This window comes from Aphis gossypii, chromosome 1, assembly GCF_020184175.1.
Source record: "Aphis gossypii isolate Hap1 chromosome 1, ASM2018417v2, whole genome shotgun sequence".
Classification (NCBI taxonomy): Eukaryota; Metazoa; Arthropoda; class Insecta; order Hemiptera; family Aphididae; genus Aphis; species Aphis gossypii.
In genome coordinates this window covers 45,063,351-45,089,708 of record NC_065530.1, presented here as the reverse complement: position 1 = coordinate 45,089,708, position 26,358 = coordinate 45,063,351, and the positions used below count along the sequence as shown (strand labels likewise).

General features: G+C 26.5%; 3 protein-coding genes, 2 non-coding genes and 1 pseudogene across 6 annotated transcripts; 2 read left to right on the top strand and 4 right to left on the bottom strand.

Annotated features, from left to right (window-relative positions):
• Positions 1–603: 603 nt before the first annotated feature.
• On the bottom strand, positions 604–2,694 carry LOC114130194 (splicing factor 3B subunit 6). Its single transcript, XM_027995107.2, has 4 exons — positions 2,491–2,694; positions 2,265–2,383; positions 1,061–1,190; positions 604–994 (listed from the first exon to the last, which is right to left on the bottom strand). The coding sequence occupies exons 1-4, from the start codon at positions 2,521–2,523 to the stop codon at positions 902–904; spliced, it is 375 nt and encodes a 124-aa protein (XP_027850908.1). The 5' UTR covers positions 2,524–2,694; the 3' UTR covers positions 604–901.
• Positions 2,695–3,705: 1,011 nt separating this feature from the next.
• LOC114130211 (U6 spliceosomal RNA) lies at positions 3,706–3,812 on the bottom strand. Its single transcript, XR_003592904.1, has one exon. It is a non-coding gene; the product is annotated as a U6 spliceosomal RNA (small nuclear RNA).
• Positions 3,813–7,248: 3,436 nt separating this feature from the next.
• Positions 7,249–7,320, top strand: Trnae-cuc (transfer RNA glutamic acid (anticodon CUC)). The gene has a single exon. It is a non-coding gene; the product is annotated as a tRNA-Glu (tRNA).
• A 1,136-nt stretch (positions 7,321–8,456) lies between these two features.
• Positions 8,457–10,805, top strand: LOC114130193 (ubiquitin carboxyl-terminal hydrolase isozyme L5). 2 transcript variants are annotated; one of them, XM_027995106.2, is made up of 8 exons: positions 8,457–8,682; positions 8,877–9,012; positions 9,474–9,537; positions 9,628–9,733; positions 9,841–10,028; positions 10,089–10,292; positions 10,356–10,455; positions 10,520–10,805. In XM_027995106.2, the coding sequence occupies exons 2-8, from the start codon at positions 8,940–8,942 to the stop codon at positions 10,748–10,750; spliced, it is 966 nt and encodes a 321-aa protein (XP_027850907.1). In that variant the 5' UTR covers positions 8,457–8,682; positions 8,877–8,939; the 3' UTR covers positions 10,751–10,805. The 2 variants fall into 2 exon arrangements, with proteins under 2 accessions (XP_027850907.1, XP_027850906.1); XM_027995105.2 differs by having other exon boundaries at positions 8,458–8,682; positions 10,086–10,292.
• LOC114130192 (U3 small nucleolar ribonucleoprotein protein MPP10) lies at positions 10,675–15,216 on the bottom strand. The gene is made up of 12 exons (XM_027995103.2): positions 14,973–15,216; positions 14,638–14,885; positions 14,265–14,327; positions 13,890–13,934; positions 13,570–13,719; positions 12,976–13,130; positions 12,474–12,816; positions 12,201–12,385; positions 11,988–12,137; positions 11,664–11,772; positions 11,350–11,567; positions 10,675–11,283 (listed from the first exon to the last, which is right to left on the bottom strand). Exons 1-12 carry the CDS (start codon positions 15,035–15,037, stop codon positions 11,140–11,142), a joined length of 1,875 nt encoding a protein of 624 aa, XP_027850904.2. The 5' UTR covers positions 15,038–15,216; the 3' UTR covers positions 10,675–11,139.
• A 2,358-nt stretch (positions 15,217–17,574) lies between these two features.
• LOC126549031 (E3 SUMO-protein ligase ZBED1-like) lies at positions 17,575–19,094 on the bottom strand (annotated as a pseudogene).
• Between the last annotated feature and the right edge of the window lie 7,264 nt (positions 19,095–26,358).

The following is a 26,358-nucleotide window of genomic DNA, read 5'->3' as shown; positions in this document are numbered from 1 at the left end:
ATCTGTCCTAATTCTATTGTAAATCAAAAAGATTTAAGTACTTCAAATCAAAAACATTTTGTTGTTTTTATCACAATTTTTACAATTACTTATGGTAATATTAAATAGTTGAATACTACTTGACTAGTCAACAGTCAAATTTAATTTCAAATTTATGTCATGTAAACTTTTTAATGACTGATGAATCAATGACATTTATCTAGCTACTAATAGTATTTTATCAAGTTTATTATCCTCAGATTGAGGTATAAAAGACTTTTAATTTTAATATAGGTATTTATGAATTAAGACACTTCTCAAAATTTAAATCAATGTATGCTAGCTTGAATTGTTAGTCATTATTACATGTGCGCAACTAGACCTCTAAAACATGGAGTGCTAAAATTGTTATCCCTTAGAAAAATCAAGTAACTTTTTAATTTCATAATCATATTAAATAGATAATAATATATTATACATTTTAAATCAACATAATTTTTCTGAGTTTCAAGGTATTTCACTAAACCAATAATAGTAGGGTATAAAAAAATAAGAGGTGTTAAATACCCTTTTGCACCCCTCAATTGCGCCATTGCATTACAAATTGTTATTACCACTAAAAAATGTAGATAAAAATTTTAATCCTGATTTATTGGTATAAATGGTTAGGTATTAAGACATTGAAAAATATATCTTGTCTTGACTCTTAGTGACACAATACAGTCTCAGTCAACTATAATTATTAGTCAATGATTATAGTTGAATACATTTAAAATAAAATACATAAAAATTATAATTACAAATCCAAGCAAATCTTTAAACTTAATTTAAATTTATATACATATTCCGTTATAGTTAATCAATACCATACACATTATATGTCTTTAACCAGTGTTTGCAAATAAAATTAATTAATTTAGTTCTAATTTTCTTCACTGAGGCCATATTTCATTTTAACTTTTTCTAATTCTGCTTTCTTCTTATCTGTATCTAATTTCTTAAATGCTTTGGTAGACTAAACAATAAAAAACACAGCATATTAATACAATACTTTTACAAATAATACAAATGGAAATTATACCTGATAGTACAAGACCACTAAGTATCGGTTGCACACATTGAATCCAGACAAGTGATCACAGGCATTCTTTGCATCAAATATATCTTCATATACTACAAATGCTGTTCCTCTTGTATCTGGGGTGTTGCCTCTATAAAATAAAAATAATAATTAACTTAAGTTTAGATAAAAATAAAATTTAATGCATCAATTTAACTTTTCAAATTAATTATTAATGCATTGCATTAAAACATTTAAATAACTGCGTTACAATGTTATATAAACAAAAAATAATATAATAAATGAACATTTTGCAATACATAATAACATAATTCATAGATATTTCTATAAATGTGTTTAATAAACATTTATTGGACATCTTATATTTCATTCAATAAAATGACTATTGTAGCCATAATAATAATAATAATAATAAAATTAAAATTATACAAATCTTATGAATTTTGTGTTAAAAGTGGGATGGCAGTCAGCGTACAAAAACCTTAGTAACAGTAGCATAAGTTGAAATTCAGTTTGATTAGGATTTTTATTTAAAATTATTCAGAATTATCTGAGGGAAGCTTCAATACGCTATTTGAACCAAAACTAACTAAAAAGCATCAACATTAAAATTCAAAAATTATTCTAAACGCTCATTTTAAATATATCTTAAAAATAACATAGTAAAAGTGATAATCCACAAGAAATGTCATAAAATTAAACAGATTATAATTTTGCAATTTCAAACAAAATAATTATTTTAATTATAAAATAATAAATATATTATATTAAAATAATTTTTAACTAAACAGTTTTTAAATAATTTAACCTAGGTTATCTTGAAAGCCGTAATAAATGTAGTAGTAACAAATAAAATAATCATTACAAAAGTTTAACAATATTTTTATTAGTCTAAAACTGAAACTATTTTATAGAAATTTTACAATTTATTCTAGATTTATTAAAAATAATAAACAATTAATCTACTTTGCATATTTAATGATGGTAAATAATAAACATTTCTAGTGGGAGAAAGAACTTTTAGGAAGAAGTGGTAGAATCTTATATCGTGTATGGCTGTATATACTACTGCTAAGTATTACAGAACAAAATAATGTTGGATTATTAAAGTTTTTAATTTTCAAGATGATAACTCACTCCTAACAAACCAATCTAAAATTTTTTATTTTAAGAATTAATAAAATTATAGTTATAGTTGACATACACTCTAATTTGACGAATGGCACCATATTTTCCAAATATATCATACATTTCCTCAGCAGTTATCTTATATGGTAAGTTTCTAATGTAAAGAACCCTATTAATTTCTGGAGGTAATCGTACCTGGAAAAAATAATTTAAAGAAATCATTAAACAAGTTATATAATATAATAATAAACAAACAATATTTCAAAGTTTAAAACCATCATCATGTAATTAATTTTACTCACATTGGTTTTCCTTTGCATGCTAGCGAGAGCCATTGTTGTTTATTAATATATGTCACACAAAATCAAAATATAAAATAATTATCTTATATAAAATAAATTATATTTTATAATTTGATAAATAGAAAAAACAGTGTTAATACTTAATACTATTCTCAGATCAATCCTTCAATCACTTCATTACTAATTTGTACCTACTATCACAAAACACGATACATATTATATTAAATTTTCATAATACAAACATAAAGATAAACAAAATATGGATACAGAAAATAGATAAGATATGATTTAAATTGAATATTAACAGTGTAGCCAACAAACAAAAATTTCGCTAAAGCTGCGTTTCCGCCACGATAAAAGAAATTTTTCCGCAAAAAATCAACCTTATCCTTTTCTTTAAAATTGGCCTGAAATTGCCTAATGGCTAAGCAAAAAAAAATGTTGTTTGACTATTTGAGATATTATTCACTTCACTGTCATCGCTAAATTTATATTTATTGTTTATTTTGAGTGCGTTGGGCATAACGATAGTTCCACTGGATATTAAGTAATAACTAATAACAGTACTCATGGTTTCTACTTGACCGTGTCGTTTGTAAAATGTGTTATTAAATTAAAATATACTCTAGTCAAAAATTAAAATATTTTAAAGGTAATGCGTTACCTTAAATACGTAAGTTTAATATTGTTATGTTCATAAACAACAAAAAAGAGGCCTGGTATGAGTAGGTATGAATAATTACCAATAATTGGTTGATTTTACTAGAAAGTATTATTATTTTATAATGGTATAATGGTACATGGTGGTAAATAAACAGTTTTGTAATAATAAATAGATAATTATCAAGGTGTATTGATACATCTTGGTAATTGGTAAATGGTAATAATATACACTTGAAAACAAACTACAAAGGTTGTAATGATAAGATTGTAAGGCATACAATTTACAATCTATTACTCTTAGTTCTTACTTATAATTAATAATATTATAATAATGTGTTCTTATTACTTATTATTATTATAACAATTATAGTTATAAGTATAACATATGATACAGCATAATAAATAAATAACTTTAAATTAGAAAAAAAAAGATGTTAATCATATGTGAATTTTAGTGAAAATCAATTTGGGCACAAGGCCATTGAAACGTATCAACATCATTTTTTTTATTGAATTTATAAAATTTCAGTTAAAAAATTATTAGTTTGACAAAAAAATGTGGAACGCTTCACGATTTTGCGTGTCATCCTTGCGCAGGGGCCATGCTAATCTTCTCTGTATCGTTCCAATTTTAGTATATGTACTGCCGAAGCAAGTACATTTGATTGAGGGCCAAATACTGTATATATATAATTCAATGTTGTACAAACGTGACATGGGAGAGTTGATACTATTTTTTCGAAAAATAACGATTGAACTGTCGAAGAAAATTTAAACACCAATAGATGGAGCTAGTTCTGTAGCCATTTCCATATTTCCGTTTTGCTGTTTGCTTTAGTAATATATTATTATAACATTAAATATTGATTAAATCAATGTATATAATATTAATTATTGTTTATTATATTTTATAGCCTATTGTATTAAATTAATTAGCATTAAATATTAATATTTAAATTCATTAATTTTAATTAATTAAATATAATATTTGAGGCGTAATTGAATAAAAAAAAAAATAAAAACAATAAAATATATTACTGAAATAATTAATTCATCAAAATCAAAACCATAACCTAATTTTTTATTTTTACATAAATCTTTACCCTTTTTTGGCTTTGAGACGAATCGTAAATAATATCCATTACATTAAATAATATTTTATTCTAACAAAAATAGGTGATGATATAGTGATATACCTAATACCATTGTCAATTGATTTATGATTATAAAGACTATTTTATAATCAATTGTTACCTATATGATTTAAATTCTAAAGAAACAAACGTTACTCTAGATATCTATAGATATGACTGTACGATGTACCAAGTACTTAGTAGGTGCCTACTTAATCTTAACGCTTCAATGGTGTAAGCGGAATTCGTTTATGAGGTAATTTTTATATACACGTCATATTTATATATAAAAAAAATGTTTATACAATAAATATTGTACATTAGTAATTTGACAGTATGGGCGCATGCCGCATGGCTTCTACAGTCCTTAACCGTGTAATAAAATGTTATATGGTTGCAATACTAATTATTTTTCGGGATTATTGGTTATTTTAGAACCTCCCCCAAAAAACCCCGAAAAAATAACCCCAACTTGTAAATTAATTTAAATATTGGTGTTATAAATTAAATTGAAAATAACAAAAAAAAAATTATAAAAACTATAGAAATATATTAAGTATATGATATTATATTATATAAATTAATTTAAAAAATTATATATATATAATTTAAAATTAAATTTTGTTAAGTTTAATATTGCAAATATTTACAGAGTATAACCGTGATAAACCGTACTACCAAAAAGAATCCGGACGTAAAGTCCGGAGAACAAAAAGTCCGAAAATATAATTAATAGGTAATTAATTTCTATATACGCCACTGGCCTATAGTGGTATTCAGTGGCGGAGGGATATAGGACAATTTTAGGCAATTATAGCTTCATATCTAATAAAGATAGGTGGTATAATTGTAATATCTCAAAATTATAACTGGCATGACAAATGATAATCAATATTATAATTAATATTATAATTTATAATATTATATTTTTAACCACGGACTTCTTTACTCGGACTTTTTGGTAGTATATAATATAATATATTATTTTTTACATATTAATATTTACTATTTAGATTAATTTACAAATTGGGGTTATTTTTTCCCAGTACCGAGTAAAATTGAATAATTAAATACAGAGCCCAACTTAGGGGGGGGCTAGGGGGGCTGCAGCCCCGGGCCCCGATATTATTTGGGGCCCCGGGCTCCTGTTAATATTTAATTATTAAAGTGGCATTTTGAAATAATTGTATGATATTACTGGTTAGTGGTTACGTAGTTTCGTTAGTCGCGTATCGTAATGGAATTTATGATTATTCTCTAATCGATAAAATAAGCTATTAAGTTTTAAGATAAAGTTGGTCAAAAGCACTTTATATTGTTATGATTACAATTTATCTTAACATAGGTACATTTTGATGGTCAGTTTCGATTATTAGTACAATCGGTACACGGTACACTAGTAGGTATTCCGTCGACGTCGTGATATTAAATTATTAAATTAGTTTTTAGTCGAGTTCGTGAGTTTAGTTTGTTACTAGTGGTGCCAAAAACTATTGCAATTTAAAAATGTCTGATAAAAAAAGGATTTATCTCAGTGGTTATGCAAAACGAAAATTAAAGAAGGAGGCGAAGATGAGTAAGCAAGTTACCTAAATTAACTAATTTTTTTGAAACTATCAACAGTGCAATAGAGTAGAAACTAAAAAAATAATAAAAATGATTTGGTTCTAAATAATAGTTATATTCATGTGAAAACATGAATAATGATAGTAATAGTGTAATGCCTAATACAATAGTGACTTCAAAATCTGATAGTTTAAATTTTTCTGAAAATAATATTAACAGTTGTTCTAATAGAAACTCAAAATCTGATACTAATAATTTTTCTGAAAATAATGTTGACAATGATTCTACAGCAGAAAATGCAGTGATTGCAATGAATTTTAATTCGAATATTCATACTATTGAACTTGATATTGAATTATATCAAGATCCGGGAATGTGGCCATTAGTGTTAAACAACAATTTTATAGAATTATGCTGCTTAAAAGGACCAGAATTTTTTCAGAATATGGATCCCAAAAAATTTCAATCATCCGAAAAAGAATTAAAAATTTTAATCGCTCATTAAATATATCATTATTCGAATTAAAATTACCCAATGGTGAAATACACTTACGTAAATGGCTCATGTTTTCTGAACACACTGGCAACGTTTATTGTTTTGTTTGTAAACTATTTAATAAGTCAAATAATTCAAGTTTTATAATCCTGGTTTTAACAACTGGAAGAAATCTCACGAAAAAGTTAAAGAACACGAAAATAGTGCAATTCATCGTAAATCAATGTTAATTTGGTTAGATCGTGTAAACACTAAAAATCGTATAGACAAAACTATGGCGGAACAAATTTTGAGTGAAAAAAAGTATTGGGTTGAAGTGTTGCGCCGTGTAGTAGCTGTTGTTAAATTTTTGGCTGTTCGTGGGTTAGCATTTGAGGGTAATGACTCGCGGTTGGGTTCTGCGAGTAATGGAAATTTTCTCGGAATTCTCGAAGTCATTTCCGAATTTTGACTTTGTATACAATGTATATATGATGTATATAAGTAAACATTTGTTTGAATTAAAAACTGTACTAAAACTTCTTTATTTTTATATTTATATTTTTAATTGCATCGTTTTATTTATATTAATAGTCATTAAATAATTTTTTGTAGTTTTATTATGGTGTAATTGATTTTTAATCCTATATAAAATAAATTGAATATAACAAATCTATATATAACATAAAGACTGCATTTATAATTTAAGTTGATAATTTAGAATTTAGATAATAATTAATTTTGGGGCCCCATTAGAAAATTTGACCCGGGCCCCAAAATTCCTAAGTTGGGCTCTGATTAAATAAGTACTTTATATTATTTTCAAATTCTTTTGCACTTTTTACAATAAAATACAAAATACTAAATTAATATTGTACAAAGTCATTTAAATAAATAATAATTTACAATTGTTATCAGATATCCGGTATGGTCTAGTGGCTAGGATACCTGGCTCTCACCCAGGAGGCTCGGGTTCGATTCCCGGTACCGGAATAATTTTTTTCTGCCTGTTTTGAATGAAACAGTAAAATAATATTTTCAATATTTTATTTTTTATATACAATCTATTACTAATTTGGTCACTATATCAGTACATAACACCAATCACAATTTTTATACTAAGATATTGTTTTCCATTAAACGGGAACCTTCTTTTGAATTATATTATTATTAGACTGGTCAATAAATTGTTATCTAAAAAGTTATATTGTAAATTGTAATTTTCGTACCTATTTATTATGTTTATGTACTTTGGATTCTTGGCAGTTAGAATTGGGCGATCAACGTTTTAATCCCATTTTCAGTATTAGAAAAATGTAAAATAAAAAGTAATGCATTCTCCTTCAACATATTTACCAATTTACTATACCTTATTTTCATAATGAATGTCGAGTAATCACATTCATGTTTAATTAAAAAATGGAGAGGAATTACCTATATTGCATTATTTGTATTCTAAGAAAAAAATACATTATACTTTATGCTTTTTATGCAAAATAGCCTAGGTAGTTACTAATAAGAAATATAAAATAAATGTTAAATTATTTATTCAATTATAAATTTTAGTTCTATACATTATTTAATTTTGTTTTAATTTTAACAAGACGTGTTCTAAACATGCTGTCAGCTATTATTGTGGTCACTGACGGTTTTGTTTTGAAATTTATATAAATATACATTATGATAAAAAAAAAAAAAAACAAATTAAATAATTCATTATTCTGATCCGATATCAATCTGTTCACTGTTGCAGCTTGACAATAATTGTGTTTGTGATACATAATATTTACAATTATGCTGTAAATTTTTATATAGGTAGATACACTTGTTTTTATTTTGTATGTTTACGTTTCTTCGAGAAACTTCATTGAAGGGAAATAGGCATAAATAGAAATGCTTTTTAAATAAAAAATAAGTAATTTTTATCCATGTCTAAATATATATAATATATATTTACTATTTAGCCATGTTTTTATCTATCTTCAGTGCTTCGGATACATGAACGTCATGAAAACTACTCTATATTTTATAATAGTATTATAGTAATATAATTGGATAATGGATATTGGATACTACTCCTAGCGCTCCAGGTGTTATTTCTTTTTTCATTCATTGACTGCAAGTATCCAGTTCAGTTTCTCAATGTCGTTACCAACTTTCAACCGGTGACTGGTAAAAGCATTATTCAGTATTTACACCTTTTTTAGAAATAAATTAAAGTAATTTATTGTTATTTCTGTATCTTTTATTATTGTTTGGATTCGACCGGTTGATATATCCTTCATTTTTTCGTCATTGGAATTTTTAAGTAATAATTTCAAATTTGTATTATTTCAGATCTGGATTAGTTGCTCGGTACGTTCCGTTTGTATTTTATTATTATTATTTTGTTTTTAATGTATAATTGTTGCGTAGTAGTAAGTTGTTGTGCACACTTCGTTGGTTAATTTATGACTTGTGTACCTACTCATACGATACAATTGCAAAAATGGTGATTGTAATATATTGTCGAGCATTGGTATTTATGATTTATTTTTTCTATTAAACAGTACCTCAAACAAGGCCTATCTTATAACGTTCACGAGCAAACAACCTACCTGCCAACTGCCACAATGTCAGATTCAGTAGGTTGGTGTTTAATTGAAAGCGATCCCGGCGTGTTTACAGAACTAATTCGTGAACTTGGTAAGCAATCTTTATAATATAGTCTCAACTAATGCTGGATATTGAACGCAAATAGATCCATGTTGGTATTATAACAAACCAAATAGTTTATTTAACTCAGATTATTATTATCAATTAAGGTTAAGATATAAATTCAAATACTTATTCAAACCTGAGAGAAATATTATTAGTTAACTTAATTAGTATGATTAAAAAATGTTAGTTTATTACCTGGGTGCCTAAGTAGATATACACATGATTTATGTTCATAAACATGATTTTTAATTTACCTATTAATTTACTTTTATCAATTGAACCCATTACCCTGATTTATAGATTCAATCCTAATAAAATATTTTAATCTTTAGGATGACTTAGGAAAATAAATGCCCAGTACTAGTCTTAATATCTTGTATTACCAGTTGATTTATTTTTGACCATGTTAACTCATTTGCACGCTATTGGCGTTTCTTCTGTTTCAGGTGTGACAGGTGCTCAAGTCGAAGAATTATGGACATTGGACAACAGCTTGTTTGAAACGATCAAGTGAGCTTATTGATTTTTAAAACCCAATGAAAACATGTCAAAAGTTGATACTGTGTATTTTGTTTCATTACTGTTCTTATCATTATTTAGGCCTGTTCATGGTTTAATATTCCTTTTCCGGTGGATAGGAGAAGATCAACCTGATGGGCAAATTGTCAGGGATTCGAGAGTTGAAAAGTTATTCTTTGCTAAGCAGGTTAGTGGATCACCATAATTTTTATTATTTTGGTAAAATCTGGGCTTACTTGTATACATTTATTTTATATTTTTTTATTTACTTATATATTAATGTGATTGTTTTAGGTTATTAATAATGCTTGTGCTACACAAGCTATATTAAGTGTATTATTAAACTGTCGTCATCCAGATATTGAACTTGGAAAAACTTTAAGTCAATTCAAAGAGTTTTCTCAAAAGTTTGACGCTAATATGAAAGGTTTGGCCTTAAGTAATTCACAACAAATTCGTTCTGTGCATAATTCTTTTGGAAGGTAATATAAAAAAATGTTTTGTTTTATAATAAAATATTTATTGATATTTTGTTTTAGAAGCAATTCTATTTTTGAGTTTGAAGATAGTGCTAAGCCAAAATCTAAAGATGATGAGGCTTATCATTTTGTTGCTTTTGTGCCTATTGATGGTCGTCTTTATGAGTTAGATGGATTGCAAGAAGGTCCAATTGATTTAGGGTTAATAAAACCAAATACATATTGGGTTGAAGCTGCTAAACCATTTATTGAAAAAAGGATAAATAAGTAAGAATATTTTTGATTTGATAAAAATCCGTTTATACTTTTTAATGTTTGTTATCATTTTAGATATAAGATAGGAGAAATTCATTTTAATTTAATGGCAGTAGTATCTGATAGGAAATTAATTTTGGAACAACGGCTATTGAGTCTACAAACAGAAGAATTGGTATGATTAAAAATATATTTATCTATTCAATTAACATTAATGTATGTTTTTAAAACCAAACTAGGATGAAGCAACCAAAATCTCTGAAGAAAGTAACATTCGTATGAAAATTGCTGATGAAGAAGATAAAATGAAACGATACAAAATTGAAAATGCTCGGCGTAAACATAATTATTTGCCATTAATTGTGGAAATATTGAAACTCTTAGCCAAAGATGGAAAGTTGGTACCATTGTACGAAAGAGCTAAAGCAAAAACTTTAGAAAAAGAAAAAGAAAAAATTGGCAAAGCTTAGTCAAAATTATGTATTATGATCCCATGATAACCTCACTAGATTAAAACAAAAAATTCTAAAGTGTATTGTTATGATTAAGACTAATTGATATTAAAAAGTGATACACATACTTGTAACTTTTTTTTGATGTATATATTATAAATATCATAATTTTTAATTATGTACCCACTTGTTCTAATATAAATATGTCACCTGACGTTGCCAAAAATCCAAACCATCAGCACCTTTCTTTAAAAGAATTTAACTTGTAAAATAATAATTTTTTTTTTGTTAAATTAAATTTATTTTTCATGAAACCCCTATCATTAATAAAATATTACAAGTTTTAAAAAGTAAACTGTATAATGATTGGAATATAATATAAAAATATTAAAAAAAAACAGTGTTGTTTACTTTTTAAATTTTTTAGTATTATTTCTATCACTTTGCTTCATAATTCTTTTCTTTCCATCAATTTCATTTCTTGCCTGATCCTGAAGTCTAGAAAAGAAATCTTTAGATGATTTCATACTTTTGTCATCCACAGATTTTAACTGAAATCAATCATCAATGTATAAACACGAGATACTAGTAACTATGAATTAGTACTTTATGCTTACTTCTTTAATTTGATGTCCACTACTAGTTAATCGTTTCAGTTCTTGTTGAGCACTATCTTTATTATGCTTAGGTTTAAACCCGTTTTTTTCCATTTCTTTGAGATTAGATTCTTTTGTAATGCGTTTCTTGTGTTGCAAATGCTTTTTCTTTCGACGTTCACGTTTTTTATCTGTACTAGTACGTTCTTCCTTACCAAGGACTGGTGCTTTGAATTTTCCTAAAATTTGTTTATAAAATCAGAAATATTAACACATCTTATGTCAAGAAACTATTTGTTTTCTTTTATGAATTAAATAAAAAGTAATATACAAACTTTGTATTTCTTCTGGTGCTAATAATGAGGCATCAGTTGTAGCAACAGGTGCTACTTCCTCCATTGATATAGCTGGTAAATTATTGACGATTTTCAAATCAGGAATAGCCTAATTGAAAAATCACATATAATTAAATTGTTATATGTTATTAGACATTTGGTTAAAATTTAGAAATATAATTATTGTACAAGATGGTTATAATATGATAAGAGAACAATAATTGTATGATAATTCAACTATTTCTTGAATAACTTAACATCAAGATTTGTCATCATGGTTTCAAATTGTTATGAAGTTTAATAATTAAAAAAAAAAAATGTTACCTGTTTAGGAGTATAATGATAGTTAGTAAGTGCATCTAATTTTCTAAATAATTCTTTTATCATAAAATCAATTTCTTTGTGTTCTTTAGGTTCTTCCTCAGGTTTGTTTTTATTTTCTGGATCGGCTGCTTCTCTTTGTTTGATAAATTCCTAAAGTTATTTAAACTTTATTTAATAAAGAAATACTAAAATAACATAAATAACAAATTGTACTTTTTCATAAATTTGAGATAAGCTTTCTTTACTCTTCTCTTGGTTTAAAACTAACTGTTTTTTAAATTCATGAGGTGCATTTGTTTGTTTTATTTTTCGCTCTACATCATCCCATGCTTTGTCCTTTATTCTTTGTAGAATGATGTCTTCCAATTTTACTGTTGTTTCTTCAGTAATAATTGGTGCTAAATATTAAATTAATACATTATTTAGATTTAACTTTTCCAAGCAACCAACCCAATCAATTTTATTTTAATATTTATTATATTTTACCTGGACGGGTACAGACATCAAATTCAACAGCCTCTTCTAATAGAGAATTTTGAGGACGGTCTTTAGCAGCGACTTCACCCTTCAAGGCCCAAGGTTTGTTATCAGATATGGCTTCTTCTTCCAATTTTGCAATACGTTTATTAATCCGCTCTGATCTCATTTCTAGTGTTGACAAATGTTCGTTATTGTTTTCAATAAGTTCATTTGTCTCTTCTTCATTATCTTCACTTTTTTCATCATCCATTTCAAACCTTACATTTTTTTTTGATTTGGTTGATTTTTTAGTTACATTTGTTTGTTTCTCAAAAAAATCTTGATACATAGGACCAAAATTATCTTCTTCCTGTTAATTCAATAAATATATATTTATTCCAAAACATCCATAATGGATTATAATACATTAAATAAAAATATAAAATTACAGTTTTAGTTTAACTACATAATTTGATATGAAACATAATAATATTTTCAAAATAAAATAAATATGATATTAATTGATTACTTCATTTTCAGATTGTAGGTCTTGAAACATGTCAACATCATCTTCTAAGGGTTTTGATTTTTCTTTGGAAGTTTCCAATTTTTCCTCTGATAATAAAAAGTTTTCCATTTCTGACAATTTGAAAAATTCATCGTCGACTACTGACTTTTTAAATGCTAATAATTAAAAGAATAAATATAGAATTAAAAAGGTATCTCCATAAAGAAAAAAAGAGAATTATTTTTTATTTTTTTATGGTATTTACATATGTTTTTTAATTATAATTAAACTACATATGATGTCAATTAACCGGAATTATTTTATCTTAATAATATATAATGTAGGATTAAGTTATTATATAATACTATTAACACTGCTTTGTAAAATGCTAAGTGTCTTCATAGGAATATGAACTTTACAGTTTATAAAAGTAACAACAATGATATAATGGTTAAAATAATTATAATTCTAAAACGTAAGAAAACAAAATTCAAAAACACTAAAAACAATATTTTTAGTTTATTTATAGTGTTTATAAAACAATGTTGAATAATTTATTTGAATAACATTATCATATTATTAAACATAAATAATTTACTTTATTTTTATATTTACTTTTTTTATTTGTTGAAGGTTCCGTCTCTTCTAAGTCAGAAATATTATCTTCATCTTCATTTTCTATATCATCTTCGTCTTCATCTTCACTTTCTATATCATCTTCATTATTATCATTGTCTTCATCATCAGTCTCCAAATCTTCAGAGTCTTAAGTAAAACACATTATTATTGAACAATGGTAAAATATACAATACCATGATATCATTATTTATATTAAACGTTTAAAACAATAAAAACTACATATTAAATTATGTTTTTTAATTTTTAACTATGAAATAATATACAAGTATTATATTATATTATAATTTATCACTTACTTTCAAATTCATCTGAGTTTAATTCAGCATTATTTTTATTTAATTCTAAAACAAAAAATTAAATACGATGTAATTTTATGAAATTATATATTAAAAAAAAGCTTCATTTCATTAAAATTAAATCAATTTTTTTTTTGAAATTCAATAATATGTACCCTACATAATTTCATTTTTAAATATAAATTTAAGTTTATTTATTGATTACATAATTACAACAATCATTTTAAAGGAATATGGTAATGAAAACAAGAAATATAAAACCAATATTTCTCCAGAAAATAGGGTTTAAAAATAATAATGTTTATGACAACCAATAATCATAATCAATTGTGTTCATATTTAAATATTAAGCACTGGTGAATACTAAATACTTACTGTTTATTTTAGTTTCATCATTTACTGACTTTGTAATTTTTAAATTTTTTTTTGTATGTGTGCCTGCAATAAAAATTTTGGATTAAGTATAGAAATAATAAAATGATACCTTTGAATATAGTTATATTATATTATTATTACTATTTATACTATTGCTATAAAATAACATATTTATGTATTTAGTACATGTAAATATTTATTTATTTATTTTAAATAATTCACAATAAATATTTCACATTAATTTAACCTGGTGTAAAACAAATTTGTACCTAGACATTTTGTACATTTTATTATTAACTTTTCATACTTAATTTAATAAAGAATATTCAATATTTTGATTAAAACCTAAGATTGATTAAAAATATGTGCTTACTATTAGATTCATCAAGGTAAATCAAATCACTTTCTGTAAATCCCTGAATAGTATTTGCCAATAATTTTAAACGTGCCGAGTTTTGTAGTTCCAGTTCTTGCCATATTTGTTCTTCATCAAAATCTTTGACTATTAATTCAGGCAGAGCGTCATCATTAGCATTGTCAGTAATTGTTTCAATACTCTTAGTAGTATCATACAATTGTTTCAACAAATTTGTTGTCTCTTCGGCCACATTGCTTTGCACACTGTAACAAAATATATAATATACGTATAATACTTATAAAATAATGTGATGAATTAAAAATATAAAATAATTAATTAATCAATCTTACTCTAAATAATCTAATGGATTTACAGTTAATTTTTGGAACGTTGCAATAAAATCTACATTTGTCATTTTGAAAGGATAATTTTAAGTATGATCAGTTAAAATATAAACTAAAAATCATAGAAACGACATAGTAATTAATTGTTTCCGTGCTATATTAAAAATATATATATTAATATAGTAGCAATAATCAAAATTAAAAATAACTAATAATTATAAATTAACACAGCAATGAACTCAAACACTCAACCACGTGATTTTAATAACATTGATAATAGTTATCTCTGTATTATCTATGGAAAACGCAGAATATACCAAGGTGTATTGATACCACTGAGATAGATAAGAATATACTGGAGCGCGGACTTGCCTATGCTCGTATGTTACGAAAAACGGGCCGACGTATTTTTCGTTACCCCCACTCCTGTATGGCAAGAAATTGAACTGCCATACCAATAACATTGAAAAACTACACATTTTAACTTGACACAACTCTGGGATAAATGGTCGTATTACGTTAACTTTGGTATCAAAATTTTTGTTTTTATGTGTACTTCAAACTTGTATTTACAAAAAATAAAAATAAAATCTCTGAACATTTTTATTTATTTTTGTAATAACTCAGGTTTTTTGAGTGGGAATCTAGATATTAAAATTAGGATTTTAAATTTTAATTGGATACTAATTTATATTTTATTACAATAGTTATAGAACCTATTAATTGCAATAAACAGCATGATTTTAAATTAAAAAATTAAAAATATATTTATCAAGACCATCTACATTACATTAAAAATATAATAATTAGATAATATATTATTCACCTATGGAATTGAATAGATTTTAATTTACTTTCCTTGTTCCAACTCTTTGTACATCTAAAGGCCGAACATGACAAAACCATTTTTATATGGAAATTAACTTAAAGTCTCAATTACCTTATATAATTAATAAAATGTAAAACATGTTATTAGTAAATACACAAAACAAAAATAGTGAATACTATGCATGAGATAAGTGTAGGTATTAGATTTTCTAATAGTAGTCTAATATTTCTAATAGTTAGCCACAACATCAGAAAACAATGCCTTTATTATGATAATTATTTTTATTTATTTCTATTATATGAAATTTTTTACCACCCTTAAACATTTTTTAAAACTATATACAAATGACATCTATTTTATTTTATGTTATTTTTATTATGATTAATCTCTTATAGATACTTCAAATGTATATTTTATACCTATAATTTAAAATATTTGGTGTATTATTTTATTAAATATTATTATGATATAAAAGTAGTTACAAATTATTATTAAACGAATATTTTATATAATATATATTATAAATACCTATGTCAAAAAAAGTGTTACATAATTAAGTTGATATAAAGGTACATTATAAAATTTAAAAAAAATGTATTTAGTTGGTACGGGGCTTTTTTTTCCAAGATTCATTATGATAAAATTATTAAAATTGTATTTTTAATATTAATTTCATTAAATAATATAAATTATAATATGGTATCGCGTGATGAGTATTATACTATTTATACTACAGCGTGGGCAATTTTGTTTTTAATAAAAATGTTGTTCAGAGTTTTTATTTTTATATTTTGTAAATATAAGTTTGAAGTACACATAAAAACAAAAATTTTGATACCAAAGTTAACGTAATACGATAATTTATCCCAGAGTTATGTCAAGTTAAAATGTGTAGTCTTTCAATGTTATTGGTATGGAAGTTCAATTTCTTGCCATACAGGAGTGGGGGTAACGAAAAATACGTCGGCCCGTTTTTACATCATAGTCCGCGCTCCAGTATATTCTTATCTATCTCAGTGATTGATACCACAGATTTCTATATAGTATTGTTCTATGATAGTATAGATCAGTGGTTCTCAACTACCGGTCCGCGATAAAAACGGTACCGGTTAGTGATGGGCACAACCGAATAATTTAAATAACCGACTAATAGTTATATTTTACTCCAAAAAACCGACTAATAGTTGGTTACACTTACCATTACCAACTAACAAAAAACCACTTAATGACTAACACTATCAAAAAACGACTAATGACTATTAACTATCGAAAAACGACTAATGACTATTAACTATCGAAAAACGACTAACGACTTATGACTAGTGATGGGCATTACCGAATAATTTGTATAACCGACTAATAGTTATATTATTTTACTCCAAAAAACCGACTAACAGTTGGTTACAAATTTACTATTATCATGGCCAACTAACAACAAACTGCTTAATGTCTAACACTAACAAAAAACAATTGATGACTATTAACTATTGAAAAACGACTAACGACTTACAACTTTTAAAAAAACGACTAGGTAACTAACGAAAACCGACTAAATAACTAAAGAAGAAATTTTTCAACTTATGATATTACCACCAAAAATAAATATTTATCTTAAAGCTAATAAATAAATGTATTTAATGGTTCATTAGCATAATTAGATATTTTACAAGAAAAAAATTGTAAGTACTTTTTATAGTAATGAAATTTTATCTTTTATTTAAATAAAACACAAAAATACAATAGCAATATTATGTCTATGCTAATTCTTTTAAATTTTGTTTAAAAAAATTAAAACATCTAAATTTTTTGGATCTAGCCGATTCCTTTTGGCACTCATTATTTCCCCTGCTTTTGAAAAAACTCTTTCTGAGGGAACCGAAGTCGCTGGAATTATAGAGTATTTCACAGCTATTTTAAATAATGAGTCCAGAAGTGACTGATGTTTGATCCAGAAATCTAGTGGAATACTTGACCGTTTTTCCAGAGGAAGACTTATATATTGATTTATAAGTGTTTGCGCGGTTGTGTTTGACGTTAAAGTTGTCCTTTCTTCTTCTACTTCAGTTGCCAAAAATGCCCATAAGTCAGAGCATTGATTTTCTTGGGGTTCATGATTTACTATGGGTGCTGAATGCTCTCTGTTTTCACCTTAAAAAATAATATTAAGGTTAGCATATATATGAAAATAATAGGTAGTAGGCAGTAGCCAGTGGGTTCTCAAATAATCATTATTCATTACCAATTGATGCAGCTAATTCATTATTTATACTCTGTATAGCTTTATTGGCCAACTCTATATTTGTAAAAGCTACTTTCTTAAACCTTGGGTCAAGAACTGTTGAAATTGTAAAACAAGGTGAAACATCACTATCTTCAATCAGATTAAAACGATCTGACATATTTTTTATCAATTTAGTTTTTAATGCTACACCTAATTCTGTCTCCATTATTTTAGAATTAAGAGCAATATTCACACCTACAAAAAAGTTTGTTAATAATTAGACATAGTATAAAAAATTTAATTTATAATAAATTTTAATACCTCTCACTAAAGGTATAACCATGGCAAGTGTAGGGTATTTTTCTCCTGAAAGTTCTGTTGTCATTAAATTAAATGGTGTTAGCAATGGTATAATATCCTCTATAATTCTCCATTCCATTGGTAGGAGCATTGTTGGACCATCCTTTAGCGACATCATGACACAAGTAAGTGGTTCTTTTAATGTTACCAACCTTTCAAGCATTAAGAGGCTACTGTTCCAACGGGTGGACACATCTTGCTTTAATTTCAAATCGGGTAAACTTAGTTGTTTTAACTTGTCTTGTAAACAGCGATGTCCAATTTCACTTTTTTTAAAAAATGTTACTATTGAACGACATTTTTTTAATAAAATGTTTAAATCGTTAACTCCATCCCAACCAATATTGTTATCTTCATCACTTTCATCTGCACCACACTGAATTTTTAGTGCGTTTGTCACCACTAAGTTCAACTTATGTGCAGTACATGGAATATGAGGTATGCCATTCATTTTTTTTATTGCAGCCTTTATGTTAGCACCAGAATCGGTTACAATAGCTACTACTTTATTAATTATTTTCCATTCTTCAAATATTTCAATCAATGTTTCATATAAGTATTGTGCTGTATGATTTTTATTAAGTTTTTCTGTTGTTAGTACAAATGTTTTCAGTACATAATTTGTATTATATACATGAGCAGTAACTGTCAAAAAAGAATCAGCATTTAAAGATGTCCAAATATCTGATGTAATGGCAACATAATTAGATTCATCTAACATTTGTTGCACTTTTACTTTGGTAGATTGATAAATGTCAGGCATTATTTTCCTAGTAAGGGTACGACGACTAGGAATATGCTCCAAATAACGGGAATCTAAAAAACTGACCATTTTTCGAAAACCACTATTTTCCAAGTATGAAATGGGTTGTAAATCTCCTGCTATCATATCCATTATAATAGATATGAAGTCATTTTTTTGTTTTGTGGATGGTTCGTTAAATCTGTTACATTAAATACAAATAATAATTATTATTTTTAGTCTATGGCCTATGCAGTTAAATGGGTATAAGATTTCTTAACGATTTGTGAAATGCCAACTTCATAGGAAAAAATTTACTTTGCATTAAAAAGCATGTTTTAGGGGTTAGCGAATACTCAATATATTAGAGAATATTTGGAAGTACAATAAAATATTAAAATGCATAAAAATATTTTATGGAGAAAATAATTATATTTATGCACCTCCATGTAAGTTGGAATTTTGGTAATTTAATAACAAAATATACAATATTTACAAGTCAAAATATTTTAAATATTATAATTTATACTAGAATGACTAAATAAAATGGTAGTAATGAATAAACTATATTTTATAATATTGTCAAAGAAAAAATTAAATTTTTATTTGATAGTAATAAATGTTAAAATTAAAAAAAAAAAGCGGGCAAGTGAGTACCGCTCTGCTGTACATTAGGTGCCGTATGGATCATTATTATATATTATAGGAGTGTTAAATTTGAATCCAATGATAGTTATCATTGTATACGAAAAACGATTCTGAACGAAGATGATTTGTCAGCCTAGGATATAATTTCTAGTGGTTGGTGAAAATGGTGGTTTATGTTTTAATGGCCTGAATACAACAAAATTTAAGTTCTTTTATAATAATTGTAAGCTAAACTTATGAAAAACCTTGTATTAAATTTTCAACTCTTAGCTACTTATACAAACATTTTTATGAAATATACCTACAAAATAATTTGCAAGTATTCATAGTTTTGACGAATTTTTGTCAATATTTGAACTTCAAATGCTAATAAAAAAAAATTATGCCTATGTATTCTTATAATTTTTTAATCACTATAATAATAACTTATGAGGAACTTTGCATTAAATTTTCAAGTATTTTGATAGGGCCAAAAAGATTTTATCGACACATAAAAAAACAATTTACAGAAAAAAATTGAAAATTTCAGTTATCTATAAATAGCTCAAAAAAAGTCAAAATATTTTGAAAATTAAATCACGTAAAGAAAACGCGAATCTTAATAACTGGTAAAATTTTCAAGTATCTACGACTTATACTTTTTGAATAATAACAAATATCAAAAATCGTTTGAGGCTAAACTGTTATTTAACGCGGTTTTGTAAAAATTTAAATTTCAAACACTCTTAAAAATTTTTTGTCTGAATCCGGTAGAGTTTTTTTTACAGATATTTGAAGAAAAATTTATGGAGAACCTTGTACCAAATTTTCAAAACTTAGTTTTAAAAGAAAAAAAATTTATGATTTTTCAACTTCAAAATTACTTGCAAATTTTCGCGTTTTCAACAAATTTCGTAAAAATTTGAACTAAAAACGCTTATAAAAAAAAATTGTGACTAACGATTTTTAATTTTTTTTAGCTACATTAAAAACAACTCATAAGGAACCTTGTATTAAATTTTCAAAACTTTTTGGTCATCCAAAAAATTTTTTATCGACACTTTAAAAAAAATTTCTCAAAAAAATCGAAAATTTCAGTGGTCTATAAATAACTCAAAATTTTTTGAAAATTTAACTATATACAGATACCACTGACATTAACATTTGGTGAAAATTTCAAGTATTTTCAGTGATTAGTTTTTGAATTACAACCATAAAAAAAATCGATTTGGTCGAAAACTGGTTTTGCGTAAAAATTGCCGTTTTTCCGTCATTTTTTTTTTGTTTTTCTCGATTTTTTTGAAAACTGTAGGAAAATGTTAACTTTTTACCTCTATAATACACCAAGGATATTCACTTTTACATCGGAAATCACCCCCATAGTTTGAAATTGGAGCATTATTTCGACTAGTTATGCTGTACACAGACACAAAAAAAAACAAAAAAAAAAAAAAAACACATCATTGTAAAATCAATACATTCATCACTTCGTTCAGAATCTAAAAAATTAAAAATATAATGTAAACACTAAATATATAAAATGTTGTATAGTTGTACAATATGTACCTGTGCAATGAAGTGCTATAGTCTATAATATTTAAAGAATTAATTTACTCCACCTCTACTGCTGTGAAGTATTAAAACTTGTCCAAAATTGAATATTAATACATTTTGTATATAATTAAACAAGTGCAATAATTAATTTCTTACCGTTTTGATAACAACAACTGCTTGGTTTTTTTGGTAGGTGGCTGTTCTTGGTCCGGTTCTTGATCTGTTTCATTTATAAATTGGAATATATTAGTAAATCTAATTATACAAATATTTATTTTGTAGTCTATAATAAATATTATAAAAAGTAATGAATAATACATTAATTTTTCCAATTAAATATAATTTTTAACTAACTTATATATTATTATTTACACTAGGTGAATTATAGTTTAAGCATACTACTTAGTACTTACCATAATTTAAGGTTTTTGAACTACTTGGCATATCTAAATCTTTTTCTAATTCTGCATTGCGTTTATCAGCATCTAATTTGGATTGATGAACACGCCTCAAATGTTCGTGCAAATTAGATGTCCCATGGCCATGTTTATAATGGGTTGAACAAATTAAGCAAACTGCTTCATTTGGGGTGTTTGGCAATTTTTTAAAGTATTTCCAAACGTCTGACGTATTTTTTCTGGACATGATTGTTAAAACTTTAAAATATTGCGGACCACGATATACTGAGTAGTCACTAGTCAACTAGTGAATACTGACTGAGCGATTAGTGATTACTGATTACCAAAATAAATAAAAATGACCAAATAAAATAAAGACGGACGGAATTAACTCATTATTTTCTATAAATAGTTTGGTAAATATTAATAGGCTCTGATAATCTAACATCGTTCTATTTATGTGTTATTTCAGCTGGATTTTATTTTTGGTAGCCTGGTAGGTAATAACTAGTGTTTATTTTCATAAGATGATTGATTATTTATTTTATTCATTAGAAAAATGAAAAATGATTCATTAGTTGGTTTATTATTCGTTAGTTGGTTTATTATTCGTTAGTTGGTTTATTATTCATTAGTTGGTTTATTATTTTATTATTCGTTAGTTGGTTTTATTCGGTTAATAACCGACTTATTTTCTTATTGTTTACTACCGACTAAGTCGTTAGTCATTAGTTGGTGCTGCCCATCACTAGACTACCGGTCCGTATAATGTAATAATATTATACTTTCAGTACAGTAGTTAAACGAACCAAAACTCAAAATGGTTCGTAGTCCTACTTAAATCTAGATTTTAGATTCTAGGTGGTCCGCGAAACCAAAAAGGTTGAGAACCATCGGTAAGACTTTAGAAGTTTGTGATTGATACACCTTGACCATGGACTAAGAATATATACTAAGTGAATCGCGGAAACCCCCCCCCCCCAAAAAAAAATACCCACGGAAAAAAACCCAAACTAAAAAACACACCCTGGAAAAAAAGCCCAAAAAAATATATTATACATAATATATTTACATTTATTTATAGATACATATTTTAAATAATATACACAATAGTAAAATATAATACTTTATTAAATTATAGGTACATACATACTTTTTAGCAATGGTGGGCATTAACTTATTGAAAAATTATTTTTTTTTAACTTAACTAGTTAGTTATTTTTGTTTAATCAAACTTATTAATATAATATAACTTACCTATTCAGTTATTCAGTTAAATTTTGTATTGTATTAACTTAGCTTTTTATAGTTAATTATCATTATTATACAGTTAAGTTAATTTTAATTTGTTTATGTATAGATATAGCCTACAAGTTATTATTGAATTTTATTATGATTATGAAAATAATTTTTTTAAATTAACAATTTATTATTATTACATTATTTAATTATTCTGACTATGACCTCTCGTATTATAATTATTAGTTATTATTATGTTACCACAAACGAGAATATTTTATATTTTTAATATTTTGTTCCTATGTTCTATTAAATAATTATATGATAAAATTATTTAAAAAATATTATTATTTATTATTAAAAATAAATTATATGATTGTAAATCCATTGTATAATCAAAAATCAACCACAGTTTATAAAATATTTCATAATACATATAAGATTACAATGATAGCACTTTTATTTTCTTGGGCTTTTTTTCCGGGGTGTATTTTTTTGGGGATTTTTTTTCCGTGGCCATTTTTTCCGCCTCCCATACTAAGTATATCTTAGTCCGTGATCTTGGCAGATACCCATTACCCTTAGACCTCTTACTCTTAGATCATTTACTCTTTTACTTAGTAAAAGGTCTATGCAGACACATATTATATAACACGTTTTTTGCCTAGACCTGGTGGTGGTGATACGCCAGTTCTCCTATAAGCAATTTGTATAAATTATAATTAGAAGTTATAAGTGTGTGGCGTTATTCGTGAAAAGAATCGCGATCAAAATATTATTCAAATTACAAGCTTTTTTGTTAAACTTAATATTTTTAGTTGAATGATAAAAATTGTATTGTCCATGTTTATTGTTACCTAATTTTTATCTTACTATTATTTTTCATTGTTGATGATATCTATAGATTGGTAGTAAATACCTAATTATAATATAATATACAACAATTTTATTCTTTGACCCGTGATCATAGAGCGTGAAACTTACAATATTAAATGATAATATATATTATTTGACAATGGTGGGTGTGTGTCTTAATTGATGTGAACATTAAAATATTTTTTTTATAAAAGCATCTCTTTCTAGATCACGTTATTTGTTCTTCCGTCAAATGCTATAGTGCTATATTACTTAATACCTCCCTATAATGATACCATTAGTTCTGGTATTGAAAAAACACTCTTAATAATGTATTTATCGATCTTCGATGGGATATACTTAGTATCTTCTATCTTATACCGGAACTTAAACAAATAATACCTAGTTAATTAGTTAGAATTGCATCTTAATCACGTTGATTCGAGTGTACAGTTAAAAATGCCAACATTTTAAACATCGGGAAGTTTTTTCTAATTTAAGAATTAGCGACATAGTTATATTCTGTGGGTCGTATCCCATTCGGCTCCCATTTTCCTAAACGGCTCTGGTTTTACGAACAGATAAATTTTCAAAGGGCTCCGATTTTTTACATCACAAGTTCATTTTCATTTCATACAGACTTAAACTGTCTCAATTATGAATTTTTTATTAAAATAATATAAAATTTAAGTGTTAAAAAAAAGCATGTATAAGTAGAAATATAAAAAAAAATCATACATAATTAAGCATTTTTTTTAACATAAAAAAATTGAAAAATATATAATTCCTTCTACTCCACGGAAGTAAGTTATTAATAATAATCTTTGACACATGTTTTTTTTTTTTTTTAATCTGGCTACAAAATCGAGTAACTACAAAACAATAAACAGAATACACAGTATTGGGTATAGCTACCGGTCGTTTGCGAAAATGATCAGTCTCCTTCGACTACTCAAGCCTTCAACATCGAGAAGAAAAAAAACAACCAAAAAGGATCGCAGTGAAGAAACTGATCAGCAGAATGAATTGTTACTACGACGGTCAGACCATTCAGACCAGCGACAAGTATTGGCGCCGCAGATGGACAACTAGCTGCCACCACGTCATTTCCACTGACGACGCATTGTGGGTTGCCTACTTCACTAACAGATGGTACCCACCCGGCGAGCACCTCTCAGGGTTAGTAAATCGACTATCGGTACAATCCTAGCTAGACATCCGTGGTCCGACGAACACCCTCGACGTGCCGTCGAAGAGTGTCGCAGTCGTCGTGAAACAGCTAGCATCCGCGGTGCGTCAAACGTCTCTGCAATGAAGCCGATTTTAGAATATAGTTACTACGACGATCAGACCAACGACAAGTACCCGGCGCTACAGACAAATAATGGATTTCTTTTGTAAATATAAGTGGAATATGGCTCATGGCGATACTACTATAAAAAATGCGCCTATGCTAATACCCTTAGGGTGGTGAGAAATTTAGCAGTCCTGAATCACCTGTTATCAATAATTATTGAATGAGGATTATAATGTGGATCGACAAAAGATAATTAAACAACACAATTAGTTATAATAATAATAATTAATAAGTAATATTTCACTATAACTAAAACTTAGGTAATACTTAAAAATAACTGTCACAAGATACATGGATAAAAAAAGGGGGAAAGAGGTTTTTTTTCCCTCCTTTTTTCATCGGTTCGATGGTATTGTGGGAATTGAACTATTATGGTTACTGCGGTCACTATTATAGTAGATAGTCAATATCTACATATAATTTAACAAAATAACAATTAGGTAGACATTTTCATAGTATAATAAGATTCATATTGGGTCTCTTACGTCCCCTGGACGCTCCTTGGGCCTAGGCCGATCCATAATCTTATAATTTTAACCGGCTCAGCAGATAAATCTCTCCAACTCCTTTGAGTTTTGACCACTCCACCACTGAAGATCGCGATCTGAGAATAATACTGACTGGTGACAATCAAGCTTGAAATTACAGAGACAGGATAGATGAAATTAAATTTATTTTATGAACAAATCAACAAACTGAAGATACTTGGGTAGTATATGGTTCATCGTTCATGAGCCGTGACTAGTTATTATTAGTAAATAGGTACTATTAAATTACTAAATAGTAATAAATAGCATTTTTCACTTTTGTCGTAGTATTGTTACACTGTTCAACAATTGCATAACTGCCTATATAGGTATCTATACAACGCAAATACGCAATGTTTGATACCTAATCTATATCGATATTAGGTAGCGTACTTGAGTTGGAATTCCTATCTTCTAAAACACGATCAATTTGTTGTAAAGTCCGATTTTATATAAGCCAAACTGCCAAAGGATGGAGTTTGAATAATCTGAACACAGTTCGATTAACGTCTTTTAAGTGTTTACGTTTATTGAAATTCGACTAAATCCAAAATAAAATAATCAAGAGTACGAAAATGTATTAATGTAGTCGGATTGATTATAAAATAGACTAATTGACATTAGACAAAGACTATTCTATACTGAATCAATCTCAGTACCTAGTAGTAGGTAGAGATGTAGTT

What these genes read in the sequence shown, in the direction of transcription:
- LOC114130194 (XM_027995107.2), bottom strand. Translation starts at nt 2,523, where the DNA reads ATGGCTCTCGCTAGCATGCAAAGGAAAACCAAT. An exon ending in GCCATTCGTCAAATTAGAGT is followed by an intron (nt 1,191 to 2,264) that starts GTATGTCAACTA and finishes TTTATTTTATAG; the next exon opens with AGGCAACACCCCAGATACAA. An exon ending in TAGTGGTCTTGTACTATCAG is followed by an intron (nt 995 to 1,060) that starts GTATAATTTCCA and finishes TTTATTGTTTAG; the next exon opens with TCTACCAAAGCATTTAAGAA.
- LOC114130193 (XM_027995105.2), top strand. Translation starts at nt 8,940, where the DNA reads ATGTCAGATTCAGTAGGTTGGTGTTTAATTGAAAGCGATCCCGGCGTG. An exon ending in AGCTTGTTTGAAACGATCAA is followed by an intron (nt 9,538 to 9,627) that starts GTGAGCTTATTG and finishes ATCATTATTTAG; the next exon opens with GCCTGTTCATGGTTTAATAT. An exon ending in GTCTACAAACAGAAGAATTG is followed by an intron (nt 10,456 to 10,519) that starts GTATGATTAAAA and finishes AAACCAAACTAG; the next exon opens with GATGAAGCAACCAAAATCTC.
- LOC114130192 (XM_027995103.2), bottom strand. Translation starts at nt 15,037, where the DNA reads ATGACAAATGTAGATTTTATTGCAACGTTCCAAAAATTAACTGTAAAT. An exon ending in ACCTACAATCTGAAAATGAA is followed by an intron (nt 12,817 to 12,975) that starts GTAATCAATTAA and finishes TTGAATTAACAG; the next exon opens with GAAGAAGATAATTTTGGTCC. An exon ending in TGATGTCTGTACCCGTCCAG is followed by an intron (nt 12,386 to 12,473) that starts GTAAAATATAAT and finishes TTTAATATTTAG; the next exon opens with CACCAATTATTACTGAAGAA.